Source organism: Trichomycterus rosablanca, chromosome 17, assembly GCF_030014385.1.
Source record: "Trichomycterus rosablanca isolate fTriRos1 chromosome 17, fTriRos1.hap1, whole genome shotgun sequence".
In the NCBI taxonomy this organism is placed as follows: Eukaryota; Metazoa; Chordata; class Actinopteri; order Siluriformes; family Trichomycteridae; genus Trichomycterus; species Trichomycterus rosablanca.
In genome coordinates, this window is record NC_086004.1 from 3978995 (window position 1) to 4005143 (window position 26149).

General features: G+C 40.1%; 2 protein-coding genes and 1 long non-coding RNA gene across 6 annotated transcripts in view; 1 reads left to right on the plus strand and 2 right to left on the minus strand.

The window, feature by feature from the left end:
• The window catches only part of patj (PATJ crumbs cell polarity complex component), an 88009-nt gene extending 86256 nt beyond the window's left edge, over positions 1-1753 (minus strand). For 3 of the 4 annotated variants that reach the window (XM_063013339.1, XM_063013338.1, XM_063013336.1), the window contains exons 1-2: positions 1646-1753; positions 216-284 (exon numbers count right to left, since the gene is read on the minus strand). In XM_063013339.1, coding sequence (XP_062869409.1) covers positions 216-237 — 22 coding nt within the window. In that variant the 5' untranslated portion in view covers positions 238-284; positions 1646-1753. Of the gene's footprint in view, positions 1-215; positions 302-1645 lie in introns of those variants that run through there. The other variant, XM_063013337.1, reaches the window with a different exon arrangement.
• Positions 1754-2820: 1067 nt separating this feature from the next.
• On the plus strand, positions 2821-16370 carry tm2d1 (TM2 domain containing 1). The gene is made up of 7 exons (XM_063012837.1): positions 2821-2939; positions 4850-4923; positions 5023-5131; positions 5236-5327; positions 7613-7686; positions 12478-12592; positions 15069-16370. The coding sequence occupies exons 1-6, from the start codon at positions 2821-2823 to the stop codon at positions 12586-12588; spliced, it is 579 nt and encodes a 192-aa protein (XP_062868907.1). The 3' UTR covers positions 12589-12592; positions 15069-16370.
• Positions 16371-22580: 6210 nt separating this feature from the next.
• Positions 22581-23260, minus strand: LOC134331175 (uncharacterized). The gene is made up of 3 exons (XR_010015111.1): positions 23144-23260; positions 22896-23030; positions 22581-22643 (listed from the first exon to the last, which is right to left on the minus strand). It is a non-coding gene; the product is annotated as an uncharacterized LOC134331175 (long non-coding RNA).
• Positions 23261-26149: the final 2889 nt, after the last annotated feature.

A 26149-nucleotide genomic window follows, 5' to 3' on the forward strand; every position in this document is an offset into this window, starting at 1 on the left:
AGAACCAATACACACCAAACAATAAAAGTCTTTGGATGAGGAAAAACAAAAAGAAAGTCTCAACAAAACTGTTCATTTATGCACCTCTCTAAACAGGAAAACAAATTGAAAGTATTGTCTATGGTAATAAAAATTTTACTAGAACTGTCTTCAATTCATATTGGGAAAAAATACATTTAAAAACATAACTAATAATAGGTAAACATCAGCAGTACCTGTTGGCACATTTTCATACATTGCTCTCCTTCAGAAAGCTTGATGATGTGGGTTCAGTCAGTATAAAACTAAAGGAAAAACAAAAATAGGTGACATTTTTTCAATTCTATACGCAACAGATATTAATCAAAATCACTGATAAATGATGCTTTCTAAAAAACGTTTTATATTCACACGGTTTCTACATTTCGCACCTTAGGTTACACTATTATTTAATTATTTATTAGGGTTTTAACGTCATGTTTTACACTTTGGTTACATTCATGACAGGAACGGTAAGTACCGCTTACACGTTTTCTACACAGTTCAAGTTCAATTTCAAACACTGTAACGGACAATTTTGTATCTCCAATTCCCCTCACTTGCACGTCTTTGTACTGTGGGAGGAAACCGGAGCTCCCGGTGGAAACCCACACAGACACGGGGAAAACGTGCAGACTCCACATAAAAAGATCCCGAACCGCTTGAAATGTGCCCTTATTTTAATTTCTGGAGATAGGGAATTTAGCAACAATACTTTTCAGTATTATAAAAATAAACTTTAAATTTATTCTTGTTAAGGTTTAATTTCTGACTACTTTTCCTTTGTACTAATGATGTTTGTTTATCCACAAAGTTGAATCAGTTCATCTGGACACAAGTTTGTTGTAGAGATACGTTTCGCCACTCAAGCCGAGTGACTTCTTCAGTCTGAGGTTTCTCTGAGTCTGAGGTGAGAAGTCACTGAGTGGCGAAACGTATCTCTACAACAAACTTGTGTCCAGATGAACTGATTTAACTTTGTGGATTTGTGTACCTGGATTACTGAGCATGCATCAACAGATGTTTGTTTATGTTTCATTTGAAATACTGAAACATGAAATACCAGTTTAGGCATTTACTATGGTCTTGTTGTTACAATGTTAGTTTTTGTTAGTTTTTCAGGGCTCTATTAGTAGATGCTTAATTCATAATAGATGCTTTAATTAACAATCAAAGCTCATTTGTGATATGATGTTACCGTTATTTTGTCCACCACCAACAGGTTTTAGAAAAAAAAAGAGTCTGTACAAGTCACTGATAGTGTTGCAAATATATACTGTCAAATCTGTAATATTAATGAAGAGAAAATATAAATTACTATATTTGTTGAAGTGTATGTCTGCACGTATAACCTGTACACTCTCAAATATTCTTTCGCAGGTAAGAAAGAACTTAAAAGTCAATAGCTTGAAGATTCATCACACCCACTTAATGGTAAAACCTGTTTATTAATAGAAGTTAAAAGAGCAAATCTCTAAAACATATCAGATTTTCAAACGTAGTTCATCCATGTGAACCTGTAATCATATTACTGCCGTTATTAGTCTCGGTTTCGGTTCGCAGGATCAGATGTCGTGTTTTGTATTCTAAACCAAACCGAACTGAATTAAACAAGAAGATTACTTACAGATAAAGTGGAAGCTGGTTAGTACACACAGCCAGGATCAGCAGGATCCTGCCAGTGATCGATCAGTTTGGTTAAAAGAATCTGATGAAGTATCGGCTGAGATTTTTTGTGGATCTTTTACCTGCAGACGGAAGTGAGAAGAGGTGTGTTCATTCACCTGAAACCAGGAAGCGATCAGAGCAATAACATTCAAAAAGCACTAATAATGAACATTAAACATACTGTATATCTGGTTTAAATCGACATCAGCCAGTGCTACATCACTGACAGCTAGATCTGAAGTTTTATCTCTAGATACCATAAAAACTCCAACAGGTGTTTTGAGATAAGGTGAAAAACTAATGAAATACACCACTATCTTCTAAAATTAAATGTATTTGGAAAGAAAAAAACCAGCTGTAAATACACAAAGCTGTTGTTTCTGTCAATTCAAACTTTTTAACACGTTTTAAAAGTTATCAACAACTCACTTAGCTAGCTAGCTTCCTGAAAACTGGAATCACGGGACGCGTCCCAAACCGAATTTTAGCACACTACATAGTGTGCAACAACAATCAACAGTTCGCTATACTGGCACACTATCTAGTACCGCATTGTGTAGTTTGGGACGCAGCCTCACTTTAAAGCTAGATACATACTCAAAGTCGGCATCACCATTTGAATCTTATTAAACATACAAATAATAAAAAGCAAATATTAAACCTGTGTTTAGTGCTCAAAACGTCTAACGTGTTTTAAATCATCAGCAACGTACGTACTAGCTTAGCTTTCCCCAAAAAAACGGAATCACGGGCTGCGCTCCGAACCGCATACTAAATAACTACGTAGTGTTTAAGGACTCCATTAGCAAGGTAATACACTAGTGCACTACCTAGCGCACTATCTACGTCTGTAGTTTGTGGTTTCAGACACTACCGTGTTCCGTCGTTCTGCCTTAAAGCAAAGTAATTTAACAGACTTTTTAATTAAATAAAAAGTCAAACTAGAAACAAGGTTTCAAGTTCATACAAAAACACGTCTGACTACACTTGCTTCCCAATATCACCTTCGAAACTTACAACAACATTAAAAACAGCACCTACAATCTTTCAAAACTCTCCAACGGATTTTCTAACTGTTCTCTTTAAAAGCTTTGGAGGTCACGTGACTGTCACGTGATCGCACTTCGTCCCAACATGGCTTCTCGCCGGAACGGTTTATTTTGCTCGGCGATATTTCTCATTTCTCACTGCTGGACTTTAATTCACAGCTCCACAGAAGACCTGGATAAATGTGAAAATCTCCGACTGGGACAATATCCTTTTGGAAACACAAAAGAAGCTTCTAACCGACAGATGCAGCTTTTTATTTAGTGGTTGCCAAGCTAGGAAATTAATGCTACATCCCAAATGGCAAGTTGCACTAGAAACAGGGCACTAGAATGTGTTTAGATTTTCTTTTTTGGATCCCTATGTAGGGCATAAATGTAGGGAACATAGGACAGTTTGGGATACAGCATTAGCTTGACAGTGTCGATAGCTAATAACGCTTTTTACACATAGGTGATTGTTAAATAGTTATTTATGTTAGGAATGCAGATTTCTTTTAACTGATAAATGACCGTCATTAGTCGACGGTTCGTATCAATAATATAGAACACATCACTAACCTTTATTACAACACGTTTTCTACTTTACTTAATGACTGTAGTGTAACGCAGTGTTGTAGAACATTAAGATGTACATAAACACCGTGACCACAATTAGTTCAGCATTCAGAATGTGGGTTTTAAACCATGTCTGTTTGTTAGGATTTTAACGTCATGTTTTACACTGGTTACATGACAGGAACGGTAGTTACTCAATACACAAGGTTCATCAGTTCACAAGTTTATATCTAACACAGTCATGGACAATTTAGTGTCTCCAATTCACCTCACCTACATGTATTTGGGCTGTGGGAGTAAACCGGAGCACCCGGAGTAAACCCACGCGGACACGGGGAGAACATGCAGAGAACATGCAGAGAACATGCAGAGAACATGCAAACTCCACACAGAAAGGACCCGGACCGCCCCACCTGGGGATCGAACCCAGGACCTTCTTGTTGTGAGGCGACAGTGGTACTCACCGAGCCATCGTGCCGCCCCATTACAAGAACTAAGTGCCAATCATAATGCATAGAGATATTGTCTGTATCTTAAAGCTCTTCCTTTCAACGTTGATGGAGTTATTTTGAAATGATATGCAAAGTTTTACTTTGCTCTGGGGGGCGGCATGGTGGCTAAGTGGGTAGCACTGTCGCCTCACAGCAAGACGGTCCTGGGTTCGATCCCCAGGTGCACGTTCTCCCCTGTGTGGGTTTCCTCCGGGTGCTCCGGTTTACTCCCACAGTCCAAAGACGTGCAAGTGAGGTGAATTGGAGACACAAAATTGTCCAAGACTGTGTTCGATATAACCTTGTGAACTGATGAACGTTGTGTAATGAGCAACTACCGTTCCTGTCATGAATGTAACCAAAGTGTAAAACATGACGTTAAAATCCTAATAAACAAACAAACTTTGCTCTGGGTCATGATGCAAAATATCCACATCATTTAGTAAACAAATAAGGTTACAAGCAGATCTGCATGTGCAGAGTTTAACATTCTGATGGAAAACAGTTTCCTCGTGATTTTAATGTGGAATAGTTGTCGTTCATGGTTTACATAACAATAAAATAAGTGGTAACAATGTGGTTAGTCAGATAGAAGAGCTGCTGACTTGCAGTTAGATTTAGTTAAGTATATACTGTATGTATATATGTAGATTCCAGCAGTGGTAGCTCAGAGGTTTAGGCTAGTAATCAGAAGGTTGCTGGATCAATTGCACCACTGGTTGCCACTGCTCCTAAGTAAAGCTTTCAAGCCTCAATTGTTTAAATTGTATTCAGTTGGGTCATGTTTGGCCCTTCCGGTAAAGATAGACCCTCATTGGTCAGTTAACTTCAAATAGGATTGATCTAATTTTATTTGAAGGGAGGGGAAATACATCTGTATATAGTGAGAGAGAAAGTAAAGTATTGATTAATTTTAGGTTACAAGTATTTCAAATGAAACAGTTGTGTTTGTTAGTGTTATTAAAGTGCACATGATGTCAGCGACTGTAAAAACAGTGTATTGGAATCCAATAATAATGAGCAAAATCTGAAACGAGACAGTGTGCGTTCCACCTTGACAGTGTTCACATATCTTTGCGAAAACCCTAAAATAGATGATGCAACTCAAGAACCAGAGAATTGCAAAGATCTAGCAGCATGGGGTGAGTAAATTCTAATTACCTACTGTTTTATTAGAACAGTTTCCGTGTGTACTTTATTTTAAATAAGTTAGTATTTCATGTTTATGCACTTTGTTTTAGTGGTGTGTCTTCCTGCACCAAACATCAGCTGCGCAGTGTCCAATGGAACCCTGATTAAATTCAGCGGGAAGGAAGTTGGCTTCAATAAAACCGTTCCATGTCGTAATGTGTATGTTTATCCTTTCATACTTTGCACAGCCATATAATAAACTTAAGCAATGTGTTTGTACATGACTTTATGTCTGCCAATGTAATTATACGTTTTCACTTTAGGACAGGCTATTCATATAAAGTAGCCGTGGCTTTGTCCCTGTTCCTGGGATGGCTGGGTGCAGATCGCTTCTATTTGGGATACCCGGCTCTCGGTAGGTCTTAATATTCAGAAGTAATAAGCTACTCATATATAAAGCTACAGATTAATAATTTTCCTACATTAGGTACCTGCATTTTTTATCGTTCAATTTAACATAGACAGAAGCAGGAATCTAAAGTGACCCATTGCTTACTGGCTATGAGTGCACAATGGATCACTTGCAAATCAGTTTCTTAATACTGGGCTTTGCAATACCAATATTGCACAAGCTGTAATATGCAAATCGCTAGATTCCATTACGTGCTGTGATCATCTCATCTCAGATAGTCATGATGAGATTCTACACTATCTAGGTGCACGTTGTTGCTTTACAGTAAAGACTGTATAGCTCCAGTTTTGCTACACACATAATGTTAGCCCTCCTTTTAGGAGGTATTATTTGGAGTTTAAATTATATTGCTGCTGGTTTGAATGTGGTAGGTGTACAATATTGCTGGTGCTTTTGATCCATTATCAAATAATATATTATTAACAAACCCTATTTCCAGAAAACGTTTTGTAAAATGCAGTAAAAATAGGAAAAAACAATTTAGAATCAGTTTAACCCGAGAGTAAATACAATCTTTTGGCAATTTAAATGTCAGTGCTTCTAAGCACTTGTCAAGTACACTAACTGTGAACACAGTTGTACTAAATGAACCCTTGTGAATTGGTTTTTAATCATGTTTTACAGCTTGGGTTTCTGATAGGACAGTTAAAACTTATAGCATTTTCAGTGTAGGACTTTACTAAGGTAAAATTCATCCTTTAATAAGAGTTTGTTAAATTAGAAATAAAAATTTTCTGGCATTTTATTTTCCTCCTACATGCATGTAAATGAATTGGCTGCAGTAAATTGCCTTTTCGAGTGGGTGTGTGAGTGTTATGTGTCTGGTGCCCAGGGATAGTTCCCACAATCAGGATCGGCAGTTTCTCTGGGTTAGGATTAAAGGTAAATGAATGAATCTGTAGTAGTATCAAGCTTATAAAGGATTAAGTTTATAAAGAAGGTCGTTGGGGGTCACGTGGAGCCTAGTGTGTCTTTCTGTATACGATACGACTCTGTGTGAACCCAACTCTGTCAGATAAAAAGTGGCACAGATTGTCGATGTGTCGGAGGTGGTGTGTGGTGATCCAGTTTTCCTTGATCACATTGGTGGTTGTGCATATGGCAGCAGATTCATGATTAGGATAATCTTGTCAAAAAGGCCCTGTTTTGTTTTTTTGTAGTTATTAAAAAGTGTTTTAGCAGATGCCCGCTAATTTCTAAGTATTTTGCTACTTTTCATTCAGATACAGGCCAGTAAATAGAGTGAATAGTTCCTGAGTGGATTTACTTCTCCAAACATCACCTCACGTGGAGTGGTTCACTTTTAATAACATGACCACCACAGTCAAGTGGACCACAGCGTAAGGTGCTGCTGCTCCCTCTCCCTATGTTTAAGGGCATTTCTATCAATTTAGCACCTGCAGTAGTACAAAAGGCTGCGGTAGCTAAACACTTCCCCTATTCTCTTGTTTTTGTGTGAGGCAAAACCACATGGCGCCGAAGCCGAAATCTGCACCTGGACTGGCCTGACCTGCAGGCTGCTGAGCCATTCAGCTCTTCACCCGGCAGCCTGGCACAGTCGAGCGGCCTCTCCGCAGGCAGCTCTTTTCATATCAGTCCTGGAATCAACACGATTAAGCCCTTCAATGACCAATTATCAGCGTTATTACTAACGATTAACAGTAATTATCTTTAAATTGCTAGATAGGGGAGGATTAATTAATTGTAATTCTCACAACTCCCTAATGGCCTGAGCCGACCAGGTATTCTCTATGAATTCAAATGGTTTCCGCAGGAATGCGAAATGTTGCCTTTTTTTCTTTTATGAAAACAAGTTAACACATCATTATCACAAACAATGACAAATGCTGTTTTGGCTCCTCGCGCAACCTGCACTTTAAAAAATGCTTTCAATAAAATGAGACCTCAGGCCACAAGCTGTTCACTATTTATTCTCGGCAGTGCCGCCTTTATTCATGCCCTCTTTTTTTTTTTTTTTTTAACCTGAAAAGGGCTGGATAATTTCGGTGACCAAAAAACGTGCCACCGACTGACTTCAAAGCCCCAGCAGCAATCTGTGACCATACAAGCAATCAAACAAACCCTCCGCAGGTGAACATTACTTAGCGGAACTGCTCTGTATAGCCCAACAGAGTATGTGGCTCACTACCAGTAGAGAATAATTACCCCTGTGATTGCAGCTAAGCCGACCTGTGACCATTATTATAAGTAACTGTGTGTCTTTTCAGGACTTCTGAAGTTCTGCACTGTGGGTTTCTGTGGAATTGGAAGTCTGGTGGACTTCATCTTAATATCCATGCAGGTATGTTCGCTTAAGCTGGGATTTAGAACTTGTTTGTGCTGCGTATTCATTCAGGGAAGTGAAAACATAAAACTTAATTCTAAGTTTTATGTTTTAAATGTTTATTGAAGTATTGATCTAATAAAGCTGTTTAATTAAGCTGTGAACAAGACAAAAACCTCAACTTTACATTAAACGCTAAAATGCTTGCAAGGCAAAACTTGCTTCAGTATCTGTTCCAGCTTTACTCTGAGGCCGTACATGCAGATTCAAAACCGTCTTCAAATTATTGATGATGTGTTATTAATAACAGAAACCATAGAGAGCAGAGAAGATAAATGGTTACATTTATTTTCCTGGATGACATTTACATAAATGGCATTTAGCCAACACTTTTATACAAAGCGATCTACAGTTCTATAGTGCTCAGGGGTCCAACAGCATCAACTTGGCAGTGCTGGAGCTAGACCCAGCAACCTTCTGATTACTAGTCCAGTACTTTAACCGCTGAGCTACAACTTTTCTACAGTTTGTTAGTATAAAAAGTCTAAATGACTTTTTACATTAATCATACAATAAGAATATTTAGGGTGGCTTGGTGGGTAGCACTGTTCTCTCACAGCAACAAGGTCCTGGGTTCGATTCCCAGGTGGAGCGGTCTGGGTCCTGTCTTTGTAGAGTTTGTATGTTTTCTTTGTGTCCACGTGGGTTTCCCCTGGGTGCTCCGGTTTCCTCCCACAGTCCAAAGACGTGCAGTCAGGATAATCTGAGCTACTACAATTGCTGTTAGGTGTGTGTATGTGTGTGTGTGTGTGAATGTCTGCCCTGCGATGGACTGGTGCCATCCATCTCTGCCCTGATCTTGCCACAATTTAATTGGAATCCACAGAAAACTCATTGAATTCCATGTTTTTGTCTTGACAATGCAGGTAAATCACAGGCACTTATAGACCCAGGTGTGTGCCTTTCCAAACTTTGTCCAATCAAATTGCAGCAGGTAGACTGGATTCTTCTCAATGATAAATTTACATTTACATTTTTGGCATTTAGCAGGCGCTTTTATCCAAAGCGACTTACAGTACTGTATATTGTCTTAGCAACTGAGGGTTAAGGGCCTTGCTCAAGGGCCCAACAGTGGCAGTCTGGCAGTGGTGGGGCTTGAACCAGTGACCTTTCGATTGCTAGTCCAGTACCTTAACCACTAGGCTACAACTGCCAAGCAGGATGAACATGACCACAATTTGGAGTGCCACAGCAAAGGGTGTGAATACTTTTGTGAATAAAATACTTTGAGATCAGTATGATGCCTTGCACATTTTTCACAATGCTAAACTGGTAGCCATAAGCTACATGCATAATGTCTTAGCATTGTAGGACCAGTACAGAACTAAAGACAAACATCAAACATCTCTTGTTTGATCCACTATATTTATGCAAAGGTAAATTTGCTGAACTATTTTTTTTATTTAAAGCCTGACTGATGCAGTAAACTTCACCTGTGTATGAGTTTGTGTATTAGCGCTGGTAGCACCTGTGTGTCTGTGCTTTTCTCCTCTGGGGTTTATTCCTTGCGATTAAGGCTAATGAGTATGTTGTTTGTTTTCTCCCCCTCTTCCTCCTGCTCGACTGGGGCACATGCTCCCACTGGACCCCCCCTAACTCACATAAAGGGCCCCTGAGCCCGAAGGAGGAGGGAGAGCGTCAGTCCATTTGTCATCTCGTTATGCCTAACCTCACCCTCTCCATCCTCATTAAACTCTCCGGGCCTGAATGAAGCTTTCGATGGAAATAGCATGTGCTCTGCCCCCCTCGTTCTCTGCCTTCCTGACAGAAATTCATCACACGCTCGTGTACATGATGAGTGATGACTCTGGGAATAAATACTACAATTGTGAAATACTTAGAGATTTCTGTCATGTTTAAAAACATGCTGTCCCCCTCGGCTGCTGGTGAAAGCACGCATGTAAATGATTTAATGGAACGTTTCTTGGCTGGCCAGCATCATTCATTACCCAGCTGGACCGGGGCAGACATGTACTGCATGCACATAGCTTGAATTGTATAATATACTCCACACATACATGAAGAGGCTTTCAAACACAGACGGATTATAAATTAATTTGTACTGTAAGTGCTGAACTATCACTCACCAGGAAATGCTTGTAATCATGTGTATAATTGTTTGGCAAAGAAAAACTAAATTAAACTGTTTTCCAGGGATTTTCCGCTAGCACACCAGCGCCGAAATTCTGAACTCCTCTGTTCCAAACTCTGCGTTGCCACCGGTCGGCTGGGCACCATCTAGCGGGCATAATTGGCAGTGCCTGCAGCAGACACGGTTCTGCTAGGGCGGGATGACCGGACTGTGTGGGTGGGGTCCTCAAACGCTGTGTAAGGACCCTGATTGGCAGATAGAGAGGCACCTGTGCGGAGTGCATGGGTGAAAAAGGGTTCCGCTAAGGGCTGCGCACGGGTCGGAGGAGGCGTGAGCAGCAATATACCCACCTCGACTGCAATCAGGGATCCCCCAGCAGCGGAATACAGATTGACTACGATAAAATTGGGAGAAAATGCAAAAATAAATAGAAAAAAATAAACTGTTTTCTCCGTTTCCAAGATGTAGTCAGTCAGCCAAAACGTCTGGTGGCTCATGTTTGGGTTTTTTGCTTTAGTATCAGGATTACTAAGGGCAGCCAGTTTTCTCACACCTCCTAAAAGAATGCAAAAGGTGGATTGGCTACTCCAAATTGCCGCTACATGTTTATAAATTCTCACTAGAGAATGTATCCGGTGTTAGTAATACATGTATCTGGACTAGTAATACATTTACATTTTCAGCATTTAGCAGCCGCTTTTATCCAAAGGGATTTACAGTGCTGTGGCAGTATATAGTCTAAGCAATTGAAGGTTAAGGGCTTTGCTCAAGGGCCCAACAGTGGCAACCTGGCAGTGGTGGGGCTTGAACCAGCAACCTTTCAATTAATAGTCCAGCAACTTAACCACTAGGCTACAACTGCCTAGACCTATTGACTAGTAATCAGTAGGTCTCTGGTTAAACCCCACTAATGGCAAGTGGAACTGTTGGGCCCCTGAGCAAGGCCCTTACTTGCTTGAACTGTGTTCCGTCACAATTGTAAGTCGCTTTGGATAAAAGCGTCTTCTAAATGCTGTAAATGTAAAAGTAAAATTTATGCAGACTTGGCCGGTTGCTCATGCTCTTGCAGTGGTAACCTATCACATTATATTGCTACACCATCCAAGCACCCAAGTTTACACTACTTTTAACTTTAAAATGATTGGCTGTGTGTTTAATATAATATTTCAAAATTACAATCACTTGCGGGATAAAATTTTTGTAATACATTAAGCTTTAAGATTCTGTTTCCGTGCTTTTTCCTCTCTAATAGGCTCTGTTAGGATCTTTAGAAAGGGAGCGTGCTCTATTATTTAATTTTTTTAAATAGCTCCAGCTCTTTGATTAACAGGAGCTCTCCAAGTGTTTATTGTTCTCTTAATGTCTTATTGAAGGCCCTGAGAGAGCAATGCTTTTAAGAAGTGCGGCCGGCGCGACGAGCTGCCGCACGGTTACACTCTCAATTAGCTGTAAGCTTGTCCCGGGCACTTCGTTTTTAAAGCGTGACACTTTTGATAAAGATTATTGCATTCTCCGAGAGCCCATTTATGCCCAGCGCTCGGAGCTACGGCACCATATTTTACCTCCAACTACCTCTGCTAAGAGCAGCACTGACCAGGAAATGCGCCCCTCGAAACTAATGAATAAACACCTAGAACACGTTGTTATTATTTATATTCATCGATCTGTCTCGCGAGTCTGGAGTTATTGCAGGCTTTTTCGCAGACTAACACCCTGAGGAATAATATGCAATATTTCAATTTGGGTTAATAAATCTGAACAAGCTGGAAAATAGTGTTAGCACATGTATGTTCTCCCATAATCCCCTGCCACACCAAACAAGCTGAGCGATCCAACATTTCCGATCGTTCTCCATCAGGCTGTGACAAAATGGCTGGTGTTGGTTGATTGAGGATTTATCTGGAGCTCAGAATCAGTGAAGTGTGTTTTGGCGAGCACGTTTACCCAATTCCAGAGTGCTCTCTTATCATCAGTCCTGTCCTGAATCAGAACACAGGCAGCTGGGCCGGATGCTGAGTGTGCAGGCCTGCAGGAAGCTATTACACTATGTGCTGGAGCGGTCTGTACTGACTGCAGTGATCTCAGAGCTGGACACTGCCCAGAAACAGTGTCGTGGACTGAGACAGAGCCAGCAATAGCAGGATGAAACCTCAAAATCATTTTGCTTTTCTGACCTAATAATGAAGTGTAACGAAGCATGAACGCTAACGTAAACACTCGCTGAACAACGCTTGTTGATTTGCTGTGCAGAACTGCATATGAATGAATGAATAAATCTTATTCCTTGGTGCTTAAAGTGCTTAAATAGTTCAACAAAAAAAGTAATTTCGAGTCCTGGTGCTCGAAGTTTGCTTTAAGAGTGCAAGCTGTTCCTGTTGGCAAACAATGGACCTGTAGGAGTCACTGACTATTTATAGTTCACAAACTTTATATATTAGTTTGATACAAGTGTGTGGGCATGTATTTATAGAAAATATTTTGGGTAAGACATTGACCTTGTAGCTCTTTGCTCTGTTAAACATGTCTTGCATAAACCACTGCATTTCTGGATAAATATAAATGCAAAATTTATAGTAAAAATACAAATAAAAACATTTATAGAAACTTTTCCCATTATTACTGTACAATTGAGGCGTTTATTTATTTTTTTTTTTTAGATTGTGGGTCCATCTGATGGCTCTGATTACATTGTGGATTACTACGGAGCGAGACTTGTCCGGCTGTCGATAACGAACGAGACCTACAGACGAACGCAGATCTCTCTCTGAGAAGGTGAGCAGCCACTACAGCAGGAATACAGTGAGCAGAATTGAAAACCTGGTCTGAGAGCCACGCATGCAGATGAAAAAGTAATGTTTTTAGGAGAACAAGAAGGTTTTTTAGGAGAGTAACTCCTGATGGGACATTGTGAAAGTCAAGACACTGAAGTCACCTTCTGGGATATTCAAGCAAACCGCTAGAGCAAGGACACATTTACCTGTGCTGATTCCTGTCATACCTGTATTGCTCATGCTCAGTCCCTCAGCTCAGTAGAAGCCCCCATTTGGGAAATAAGTGATTGAATATTAGCCAAAGCAAAGTTAGGAAAAGCATTGCAGAGCTGTGACGTTGCACTTATTAGCACGATCTCTTAAGCTTCATATATTTTATATTTAAAGAATAAAAGAGCACATTTAAAGAACAACACAGGAACAGCACTTGACAAGGATGATAGACTGACATGAGCATTATTTGCCCTTTCTGCCATGAGTAGAACCATGGTGTAAGCACAGCGTTAAACAACTAACTACATAAATAAATAAATTATTTTAATTATAAGAAATGAGTGTGGGGGGTATCATACCTCAATACTTGAGATTGTCACTACACACAGCATTTATTTTAGCTAAGGTTCAAAATATATTCAAAACTAGCTACTTCTTAGTAGCTATTTTTACTTGGCTTTGATTGTGACCTCAGGATTGTGACTGGTTAGTGTATTGGTGCCCTGTCCAAGATGTGTTTCCCATTTGCACCTATTACTTTTGAGAGGTGCTGGACCCACTGCAAGTCTGATCAGCATTATGGAAATACGTGAATAATAATTAGGTACATCTTTAGTTGGTTGGTTAGCATGAGGCACTAACAAGTACTGTCTGGAAGAACAGAACAAATAATCAATAAATGGTGATGTATTTTTTTCCTCCCAGTATTCTTTTAAATCACGTATTGGCCTCTAATTTACAAGCCCCCTCCCGGGGAAGCATTTAACACCACCAAAGCAATCACAGCAAAACAATAAAACAAGTACATTTTAATTAATATTCATCTTGTTTAATGGTTCCAATTAAATACTGGGACGTTAGTAGCACAGCAGGAGGAATGAATACATGCAGCATGATCCTGGCCTCTGTGTTTTGTGTGTTAGAGGTCCAGCTTGTCCTGATGGGTTTCCTCCGGCACTCCTTTTTCTCCTAAGTACCAAAAGGTGTATTGGCCTCTATAAATTTCCCCCAGGTATAAATAAGTAAGTGTGTGTTTTGCCCTGTGATGGCTTGGCGTCCTGTTTACAGTTTATTCCTGCCTAGTGTTTCCAATTCCTAAAAATCAGTAAATGAATAAACAAACTCTTGATTAAAATAAAACAAACTATTTTTGTCTTTCGAACGGTTTTGTTAGTTAAAACAGTTCTTTAGAATTGTTTCTATTTGGTTTCAGTGTAGTTGTCGGCTGTAGTTGATTAGGGATGTATTTTGAGATCATTTTACCCTAAACTTAAAACATACAAAACATGTTTAGTTCATTATTAATAATCACAAGTAAACGATCTGCATTTTTCTGGATGCAGATGTGGAATGTGGACGTAGAGCAAGATTTTTTTTGGCTGGTGGCTGCTCCTGTATAAGTCGCTTTGGATAAAAGCGTCTGCTAAATGCTGAAAATGTAAATGTATATAAGGGCTGCTAATTCTTTGACCTTAAACAGAAATGAATGTCTAGATTGTTATAGTTCATAAACCAGGGCTTGTAGTTGTCATTTTTATTTATTTTTCTTTCATTGATTTATATGATTTAGTTTTTTAACCTGGGAAGAAAATAAGCTTTCAGTGTAATTGTAATACTGTAAAACCACCTTGGCTTGGAGAAGTTTAGTTAGAGCATTCTGACTGCTTCTCTGTGGATTTATTGTATATCTGCAGGCTTTTCTTGATTAGCATTAGCCGAATATATTGCTATAAGCGTAGACACATCGAACAGACACATCTGGTGAACATTAGAATCTCTGGACTGTTTACACAATATTCTCATCGGTGATCTAAGAAGAAGCTCTTTCTCCTCCGCCTTCCTATCGTCTTTATTTATTTCTGCTCCTCTTTCTCTTTCCGTTTACCCTAAATTCTCTTTAAAAGTCTCTCCCAGTATGAATATAATTCCCAGTAGTCTTTATTGCCATGTAATCTGTTCCTCTGAACGCTTAGGAGCAGCAGCGCTGATTTTAATTTGAGAAGAGCAGCAGAGTTAAGACGTTCAGAAGTCAGTCCTGCCTGAATTACTCCAAACAAAGAGATTCTACAGACTCTCAAACTTACTGTAGATTCAAATTTCAATTTTAATTTCAGCCTGCCAGAGCTGATTTCACAACGTTTACTCTGAGAATGAAACCGAGTCGAGATTTTTTTGGCATGAGTCTTTCAACCTATATTTATCTCCCTGATGTGTATTATTCTAGTGTCCCAATATAACATCGTCTTTGCTTTCTCTTTCTTTAGGTGGATGGAGAGCACAGGACAGAAACCTGCCATCCAGGACTGAGTTCTTATTCCTCTTTTCAACCAGGAAGACATGAGGCCACATCACACAGCAGTCTGTGTGTATTGTAAATATGGACTAAGCAAATTATATCTGCAACAAGCCGTCATTAAACTCTGCATGTAACTTCTATCATTCAAACCTGAGATTCAGAAGAGCAGAACAACTTTGAGATAATAAGTGATTAGTTTGGGACACGCAGGTGGTGCAGCGGTAAGCTTGTCCAAGGGAGAGAGGGCTATAGAGATTTTTCAGGGGACAGTGGTAGCTAGTTGGTAGGGCTTTGGGCTATCAACTATATTCATCCACTGTTGGGCCCTTGAGCAAGGCCTTTAACCCTCTCTGAACCAGTGGTGCCGTACAATGTTGACCCTGTGCTCTGACCCCAACTTCCAAACAAGCTGGGATAAGTAAAGAAAGAATTTCGTTGTAATGTACAAGTGTATATGTATGTATGAGAAATAAAGGCATTCTGCGATGCATCAGCGCTCTGTCCTGGGTGTTCCTGGCTTGCACCCAGTGTTTCCCTGTACAACCAAACCTGCCGCAATCCTGACCAGGATAAAGCAGCTGATGGAAATGACATATATATTTTGATGTGGGGGTTACAGCACACTCATTATTTATTTATTTTCACTGAAAGTACCTGGAAGACCCACACATTTGTCTGCAGTACATACAAGAGAGATCTTCAAATACCTAAAAGTGACAGGCAGTAACAGTTTTTATGTTTATAGATTTTATGTTTATAGACTACATTTATTTACAGTGTCTTAAACCACATAGCCAAATCTTTGTGACATTGCTTGAGACCTGGATACACTGGAGCATGTTTATTTATTAGGATTTTAACTTCATGTTAAAACTTTGGTCACATTCATGACAGGAACGGTAATTATCACTTCTAGTTCAATATCAAAAACAGTCCTGGACAATTTTGTATCTCCAATTCACCTCACTTGCATGTCTTTGGACTGTGGGAGGAAACCGGAGCTTCCAGGGGAAACCCACGCAGACATGGGGAGAACATGCAAACTTCACACAAAAAGGACCCGGACCTCCCCACCTGCCGATCGTACTCAGGATCGTCTTGCTGTGAGGCGACAGTGCTACCCACTTATCCACTGTGCCATGTAACACACCAAACATATTGTGGCTAATAAAAAACTTGAATTTGATTTAATGCTAATCTATTCTTTCTGAGTTGGATTGTGTCTGTATTTTTAATATTGTAAATAAAGTTTTTGGTTGTGTTCACCATACTGTATGTGTTGCACCACTGGCTTAAAACAATTTTGAGGTACAAGCGTCACTCTCCGTGCCGAGTTTTCTTGTGTAAAAGGTGTTAATTTTCCCCATCTGTAATCTTTAGACGATCTGTGTCAGGACAATGTGAAGCGCTCCTTTAATTTCACGGGAGTGCGTCTGCTGGTCTGTGTCCACCAGTTCACTCTCGCCGTCATTAATACAACCTCCAATAGAGTCAGCCACTTCATCACACTCAAGTGATTGCTGCATCGGCCTGTCAGACTGCAGCCAGTGTGTGTGTGTGTGTGTGTGTGTGTGTGTGAGCATCTTTTACAAACTGCAGTGTCCTTGCCACAGCACGCACAGCTCAGCTCTGGGATGTGGAAATAGATTTACTCCCCTCCCCAGAGTCTATGATAAGTTACCAGGGCTGGCATGGGACACTTACGCTGCACAATGTCTGATGAGACAAGCCCTTCATCTATATAAATCTTGTCCATTTTATCTTGGGAACCCCAAAATCTTCAATGTTCTCCTAAGCATGTCACTTTAAACCATTATTTTTTTTCTCTAAATCTATGTTGAATATTAAACTGTATAAATGTTTTACCACTCAAAAGCTTAGCTACACTTTAACCTATATGGATATTATGGAAATTGGAAATGCCTCCAGGTCCTTCTACTATTCCGCCTAACCAGCCTAGTTATGTTTGGAAAGACCACATTAACTTACTGGTTTAAATTCACATAGAAGACTGAGTTAAGATCATGTGAGTCTAAAGGCTACATCATATCCCTAATGCCCGTTGGTTTTGGACATGGCCATCCTGAAAAATACATATTTTTTTCACTCATCTGTATATTGTATGTGGTGCTCAGGTGAAGTTCACTATTGCTGGGATTCAAAGAGTTCGAAGCCCAAGCTATGCTGTCGCCTGGTTGGATGTCTGTATACAGACATGATTGGCTATGTCTGAAAGGGGATGTCATATACTTAAATGTATATGGTTGTTATGCAGATTGGAAATGCTGCCAGGTCTTTCTACTATTCCACCTAACCAGCCTAGTCATGTTTGTGAAGCCCACATTAACTTATTGGTCCAAATTCAAATATAGGAGACTTTAGTTGAGACCATGTGACTCTAAAGGCTACAGCAAAGGCTACAGGCAGGATGGGAAGAATCACTGCAACAATTACGGCCTCCGCTGGCTGAATATTGGAGAGCAGTGTGTGACACTGTAAGCAACACTGATCCCTGTGTAAACCTGCCTCATGCAGGTGAAAAGAAGTGGTTGGCAACTGCACACGGGGCGTGAGATAGGTATGGCCCTCCTTGACCAGGGTAGGGGTCTGCAGCCGTGGTGGAAGGAATGTTTAACTTAACGTTTGCTTCGGCTTTGTAGATTTTTCTGTTCAAGTGAGGACATTTCCATAATTGTTACTAGTTGCATTCAATCTTTTAAACCATTTTTAACAGCTTTCATAATGAAACCAGGTTCAGTTTGTGCTTTTTCATTTTTAGCATTATTATCTTGAACTTGATTTATTTTATTTAACTCATTTTTACATTTCTAATGTAATGACAAAAAAATTTATCTTTAAATTTAGTTTCTAAATAATTTTAACAATATAATCTATAATCTATGTTAATAATTCATTTGTATAAGTGCAAAGTTAAAAGATGTGTGAGGGGGGTCTTTTTAAAGTCGATATTTGCACTCATTCATCTATTCAATGTCTGTTTTACCATTGCTTTATTTTGGTCATGTTTGTGGTGGGTCCAATTCATTGGTTGAGAGGCAGGAAACACCCCGGACAGGTCGCCAGCCCATCACAGGACACACACAAACGATCTCCGGTTTACCATTTAAAAATGGCATTCTGGTATCTTTGCTTTTTTAGTAAAACAGCTTTGAATCTAAACTATGTAGGGAATAAAACACTAAAAGCAGCAGCCATGTTACCCTTACCACCCTGCCGATCCTGTCTGTGTATATGCACAGTGTTTGTTCTCCTCTCCCACGTCTTTGCTGTTCCTGCAGTAGAAGAGAGTATCAATACAGCAGGATAAGAAGCAGGAGATTTATAGTGTTCTTTCCCCAGAGAGAGACAGACTGCTGGACTCCCTCCCTCCACATGAGAAGTCCATTCCTCATCCAGCCACAATGCTTTATGGTCGCACTCACTCACTCTGTCTCTGTAACTTATGGACGAAAAGCAGTCAGGAGATATTTTTGCAAATTTTTGGGATCTGACCATCCATCCTGGCCCACCAAGACAGTGATTTTTTTTAGAACTATATCAATAGGGTGACCAGGGGGTGTTCAGGACCACAGGGGGGTCTAAGTCCATAAACGCATGTATAATTATTAAAATAATTGCTGCCCTTGTGTATAAACATATCAGAATAATGTGTTTAATCATAATTAGACTTATGGAAGATCTGAACGCCATCCTGGAAACTCCTGGGATGCAAAACAGGACCACACTCAGCTCAGGATGCCATATGCTCACTTATTCAGACATACAGGCAATAAAGAGTAGTCAATCTACCTTACTGGCATGTTTTAGAGGCAAAAGTAGACCACACATCCAAATAAAAAATATCACTAACACCACACAGTAATCAGAACGCTCCTATTTGACACCAAGGAAAGAAAACTCTCTGAGAATAAAAATTTAAAATAGCAGGAATTCAGTGAACCAAGACTTTACATGTGCACCCTGTGTGTTCTGGTACTACTTAGTAGTGAGTCATACTGGCATGTTTTAAACTGGAGTACTTGAAGGAAACACATGCAGACACAGGCCAAACTCTACATTGATATTAAGGAGTCAAACCTGGGTCTCTGGAGCCGTGCAGCCTTTTGTTGCTTTACAGTTCTAACAACCTGTGCTTGTTTACCAGCCAGTTTGTTGTAATTGCTCCTGGCATCATGAGTTTTTGTTGCCACTCACAAGTCCTTGAATGTTCTCTTCCAGGATGATAATGCAACCATTCACAGAGAGCACAATGGTTACTTAATCAATGGATGAATATAAAAATGATGTAATTCATATGCTATGACCTTCACATTCACCATTCACCAGATCTCAGCTGAATGAAACACTGATGGGAGATTTCGGCTAGACGTTGGACAGCACAGCACTCTTCAAAACAATTATAATTTAAAATACCAATGAGGCACTATTCTTTGAATGAATAGTGTTCTGTCACTCCAGTACAGTTCCAGAGAGAAGTAGAATTTACTGTCTGTAAATATGAATATATTGTGGGTCAAATCACAAGCAAAATAAAATCCTTTGTAGTTTTAACATGCATACGTATGCCAAAATATTCTGGTTTTCATGTCAGAAGAATGTGTACTGTGAAGTGATACACCGCTTACACTCCTTCACCAAGCAGAACATCAATCTCTGTGTTTACTGAGTGTATGTGACCTTCAGTCTGAGAGATGGCTATGTAAGCTTATCTGCTTGCCTGTGGTCTTGTGTGTGTGTTTGTGTGTGTGTTTTTTTTTTGGGGGGGGGGGGGGGGGGGGGGCGCACCGTATGCGATGCTCCTCCTCAAACAACCTATGACTCAGCAAAAATGGGAGTCAGTCGTCACCTCCAGAACTGCGCTTGGGCTGCAGAGATATTCCGCAGAACCTGGCGAACGGTCCACAGAGGAAACGCCCAGACAGGCCTTGAGGAGCACAGAGAGATCTTTGTTCTCCAGCTGTCTCTGATTTTACATCAATTTTCATCCTCTCCTACCTCCGTACTTCTCCCAAACTTCTTTTTTTCTTGACTCCCCGCATCTAAAGGCACATCCTGTGTTTTGGCAAGCTCTTGGCTAGGAAAAAATCAGTGGGATGCAGGTCCAAGATCCAAGCACTTGCCGTAGCAGTGCAGGGTCACGCGGCATGTGTGTTTAATCAAAATTCAATTACGGCACTGTAGCACGCTCCGGAGCCCCTCGGTCCAGGTTATGAAGTATGATGAAACAGGCCTAGGTCTTAATTGGTTCAGTATGGAGCCAATATCGTCCCACTATGTTATGATAAATCACTTCCTGCGTTGAAGGTTTTTCTGAGGTATGAGAGTGCTGGCCCTTCATGCACCCCTCTGCTGGCGCTGTCTCCCATCATGCACCTCTCTCTTGCTCACCCATCATGCACCTCTCTTATTCTCTTAAATCACATGGATCAGTCTAGTATGATGCTGTTTTTTTTTAGATCCACTGGCTTTATTCATTTTATTTACGTAGCTCAGGAACGGCTTCATCCTGATCAGAGTATTAGATGGTTCTGATTACATACCAGTCTCTGAAATGTTCCAACTCATCCAGAACAACTTTGATAAATTTTCTCTTTTTTACCAATTTACCACAGCAAGATAAATCAGTAACATAGATACCAAGATTAATAACAATCATAAACAAAAAACAAAACTTTTCCAATCGTCAAGTCACCCAGATGGTTGGCAGTGCTGAAAATCCAATGCCCATAAAGTCACTCATCAGCAGAACTGTGAAGACCACATAAAGCACAGAGCAAACATAGGTACACAACAGTATTAGGCAAAAACAGAGAACTGAAGGGTCAACAATAGCAGTGGAGCATTCAGAACCAACACACAATTAACCAGACCTCTTGCAAAAAAGTCTATAAATTGTTTTTATCAAAATTTGGGTCTCTGAGAGGACAGCATCTAGAGAAACAGATCCAAACACCAAGAAAACAGCCTGATTTTCACTTTAGTTTACGATCTAAAATGACCGAACATGATTTCTAAAAATTAAAAAGAAAATGCTAATGAGACGTGCCAGCACAGGTGCAGAGTGTACCATCAATCAGAAGGGGAACACCCACAGCTGTACAGAAGAACTGAATACCCATGCTTTTACAGCCCAAAGGACCACTTGTGTTATTTATGCAAACACACACACACACAGACACACATCACTGCTGTGTTATCCATTCTGAATCATACTGTCCAACACTGCCTTCCATTCAACAACCACAAGCACACACCACACCAGTCATCTCTTAAACCTCAGAAATGACTACAGTTGTATATGAAATGTTTAATCACCATCTTTACCGGTCCGTTTTCTCTCGGGAGTAACACCCCCACACTCTGATCTTGGCAAACGCACAGTCCGTCTTTTTACTCAGGTACAGAAACCCATGAATTTGCAGTTCATAAAATATTGGTCAGAATGAAAAACGTTAAGAGGGATTACCAATAAAGTGACAGGCTTGAATCAGAAATACATACAGAAATGCCTTCTTGCTTCTCCTCTAAATCCATCATTTTAATATTCAAATTTGATGCTGGCATGGCACCTTATACGCCTGGCTAGAATTCACCCATGGGTTCTGGCACACCTGGTTTAGTTGGCACACTGCGTACCTTTCAGGGAGAGCTGCTGATGCCTGGCATGCTGTGGCCAGCACGCACTGACCTCACAATGGCAAATTAAGTGTTTACACATTATGTGTGTGTGAGAGAGAGAGAGAGAGAGAGAGAGAGAGAGAGAGAGAGAGAGAGAGAGATGTCGAGCTGATATGTAACGTATCTGGATTTTTCCACACTACTTTTGGTTCTCTGCATGCTTTGGTTTTTATGGCACTGTTTCCTAAAGACTAATGTCACATGACACTCAGTGAGGCAAAGCCTTTATCAAAGTGTTTCAATTAATCCATCTGCATGTGACCATCCTACAAAAATTGTCATATATATAAATAAACAGTATACTGTTTTTCTGACCTGTCCATACATTATTTGACCAAAAGAATTTGTGGGAACTTCAGTAAACATATTTGGGGAGACTGAAGAAGGCAGCATACAGATGCTCAACCATCCAATCTGACAGAATTGAATAGAATCTGCCATACAGAACAGGATAAGAGATTTCAATTTTAATTTTTTAAAGTAATTTTTGAATATTTGAACAATATTTCAGAAAACTCTACGCTCAGTAAATTTATAAGATAACTAATTTGTAAAACAATTATTAAGAGTACAATAATACATAGCTCCACTAAATCTGTAGTTTAATGCATAAAATAATCTACAATAGATATAGAAACAAAAGTAACTTTTAAAAAATAAAAACATTGTTAGCAAATGCTTTAATAGTACAAATTAAGTTTTGCTCTGAAATAAAATGATTCTACAGTCAGTTCAGTGCATCATGAGAAGAATCCTCTGAATGAGAAGGTTCCATCTCGGACCTACAGGGGGCGCTGTTTCTGCAGACTGAGATTCAGCTCTTGGCCTCCGTCCCGCTTTGTTCCTTAACCACATGCCACAGAGGAAATATTTATAGTGTGCTACACTGGAGGAGGACAAGTTAAATAATATGACACACCTCGTAAAACAACACCATAACGATTAAAAGAAGAAAAACAGGAGAATCCTCTTCATGGAATAAATTTTATATTTTAAAAAAACAGTTTTTTCCTACAAGCACTTAATTCAGTTCCTTTGTATTCCTTCTTTACTTTCACTTAAAACAGGAACTAAAAACAGGAGTAAGTATGTGTACCTGTCAATAGGTATGAAGTGGACGTGATTTATGTTTGTCAGGCCATAGTTCATCTGTGCAGCATGAACAGCAGCATGGAGTCAGGAGAGTTCAGTCCCGTCGTCCTCTGTCAGGACCCTGTAGCAGCCTTACCCACTGAACATAAAATAAACAAACTGTTTAGAGCAAATGATACAGGAAGACTTGATAGAGCCTGAAAGAGGGGCATACACTCCGACTCGCGTATCAATACAAACACACACACACACCTGGCGGGTGTCCTCCATCTCTGCTGAGATCAGGGAGCACACACATCTCCAGAGACTGGACACTGCTGACACAGGACATACAGTTACTGTACCTTCCTGTCCTGTCCTGAGTCTGAGACACACTGCTTCCCTATCACAGACGGACAGACAGAAAAACAAACAAACAGATAGATGATAGATGAATTGTATGAATATGTACAAACTGACTAAAGAACATGCAGGGCGATACATGGATGGATGGACGGATGGATGGATGGATGGAACAATAGATTGATAGATGGAAGGACAGAAAAAAGAGATGAACATACAGTATGTATGCATGTCAGAGGGAGGGATGAATAGCCAGGCAGTGAGGTGGTTAATCAGTACATACAGATAAAAAGATGGCTGGATAGTAAGATAAAGACAGCTAAATAGATAGTCAGATAAATGATGTATAGCGACATAGATAGATAAACTGCTGGTCTGAATAGACAGATAAATGAATGGATATGTGAACAGACAAATGAGTGGACAGACTGACAGAAAATAAGGTAGAGAGCTGGTTGGAGAGATGCATGGATAAACAGATTTACAGCTTAACTGATTGGGTGTGTCTCTTTAAGGTTGCAGTGTGTTCAGAGTGGTCCAGAACACTGACCAAACAGTACAGAGTCAGCACCAGCTCAGTCAGACTGTTAAACCCTTTCATAAACACACACTGCATTGTTACGTCTGTGAGAACACCATCTATAAATAATCACCACCAAACATGAACGTATAAAGTCACCTAGAGTGGGAAAAGCTCAGACACAACAGAACTCATTCACATTAATGTGAGCTGGTAATGAAACTTCAGCTGAAGGTGTGGATGGTTCTGGTTGATCGTAAAAGAAGCTTTCAAGTGTAATTTTTGTTCTGAGATCTATGAACAGACATTGTGTATTAAGCAATTATGCTGTATACACTGTGCCGCACTTTGTAGCTTGAAAATTCAGAAGAATAAAGGTAAAGCAGAAGCAGCTTGGATGTGTGAAAGCTTTGTACTGTTACGGTTATATAAATGACTTCACTCCTCCCTACATTTGACTTCCAGCCTTGAGCCCCTAAGGTTTAACTAAGGACACTGAAAGAAGGCCATTTTAGTGCTTACAGATGGAGCTCACCACATGCCAGGACTGAATATGAAATAAAACAATAATCAGTCATCAACCCTGGCCAAGCATCTTTCACTCACATGCGCTTTCACTGAGGTCACAGGAACATCTAACTGCATAATGTGCCACATACCCAGCCTGCTGAGAGCCGACTGAGATCATGCTTTACTCCTTAGATCCAAGCTTCATGCACTTGAACCCCATAACACACACACACACACACACACACACATCTACGCCTGGCAGCTTTTACATTCACTTATATTTTCCTCCCTTTGCATTGTTACACCATCAAGCAAAAGGAAGCCCCACTGGTTCATACTACGGTTTTAAAACACTGGTGGCAATTAGTGGGCATCATGCTGTCCTTGTACCATGGGTGACTTCTCACCATTTAGGGTTGAATATGGCATGGCCAGGAGCTACTGATCCCACCTGACCAGTCCTTGAATTAATGCTAATCAGTTTACAACAAGGTTATAATTCCAACATCTAATTACATTGTTATTTTGGAACCAGGCAAGGTCTGCATTCTCTATTCCTCAGGTCTTTGTAATTTCTGTATTTAAGGTCGTTCATGTATTTCCTCAGTGGGCTTGGCCTATTGTTTACACACACTTGTAAGGCTGTTTTACTTGGGGAGGACGGGGGTTTGGGGGGTGGGTCTCCATATTGGTGTCCATGGTTTTGCAATTTGATGTCAAACACTGGACTGCAGACCACATATTAAACTGTTCATTTACTGTCACTTAGTCAAGTCAAATCAAGTCAAGTAAAATTTATTTATATAGCGCTTTTTAAAATAGACATTGCCTCAAAGCAACTTTACAGAATCCAGGACCAACAGACAAAAAACCCCTATTGAGCAAGCCGAGGGCGACAGTGGCAAGAAAAAACTCCCATAAAATTACAGGAAGAAACCCTGAGAGGAACCAGACTCAGTAGGGACCCATCCTCTTTGGGTGGCCTGGAGAATTAAATAATAAATTAAATAATAATTAAATGATTAGATCATAAACTCTGCAGTCCAGAAAACCATACCCCTTTTGTTTGTGGCTTGTTCCACCTTGATTATCTCTAATGGGCATGCAGACATGGAACTGGACATTGCACAATGGAAGAAGGTTGACTGGCCGGACAAATACTGTTTTTTTTACCAAAATCATGTGGACAACCGGGCAGCTGCAAACTGCCCCACAAAGCACCCAAAATGTGAATTTGCGGCTCTAAATTGTCCCTAAATGTCAGTGAGCAAATGTGTGAGTCCAAGTCCAGACCTGCTGTGACCCTGTCTAGTATAAAGTAATTAAAATAAATAAAATGTTCTATAACGTCATTTTATTTTGTGGTTCATGTGGTTTCATGTATAATTATGATGAACTACAGCTGGTAACAGCTTTGTTTATATAAATAAGTCTCTTTACAGTCTTCTTGAGCCTAGCAGTAAGAAACAAAACTGTCACTATGTTAGGAGGACATCTGTCTGTATGATCTTATGGACAACATATGGCTGGTGAAAGCATAGATTCAGGGGCAACAAGTCAAAGGAAAGTAAGACAACTGCCTGCAAATCCCAGCCAGAGTGAAGCTGAGAATAAAGACAGGAGCCAGTTATAAGAGTTGAGAAAAAAGAAACAAAATAGGAGAGAAAAAGCTGAATGACTTCAAGCTGTTCGTCCAATCTCGGTGTGAATATCGCACCCTTCTGAAACACTCTGGCCTGTAATTTGTGGACTAATCGCAGTGCCCATGGTGATAATATGGTAATGGGCTCACTGTCACCTGGGGGAACTGTTCACTGCTACCGCGAGGTCGGCCCCATCCAACCGAGACGCCTTTGATTACTGAGCTCTGATAATCCTGGACACAC

Excerpts from the sequence above, each read along its gene's own strand:
- tm2d1 (XM_063012837.1), top strand. The coding sequence starts at position 2,821 with ATGGCTTCTCGCCGGAACGGTTTATTTTGCTCGGCGATATTTCTCATT. Across the intron at positions 2,940-4,849 it reads GAAAATCTCCGACTGGGACA|ATATCTTTGCGAAAACCCTA; the intron begins ATATCCTTTTGG and ends GACAGTGTTCAC. Across the intron at positions 7,687-12,477 it reads TCATCTTAATATCCATGCAG|ATTGTGGGTCCATCTGATGG; the intron begins GTATGTTCGCTT and ends TTTTTTTTTTAG.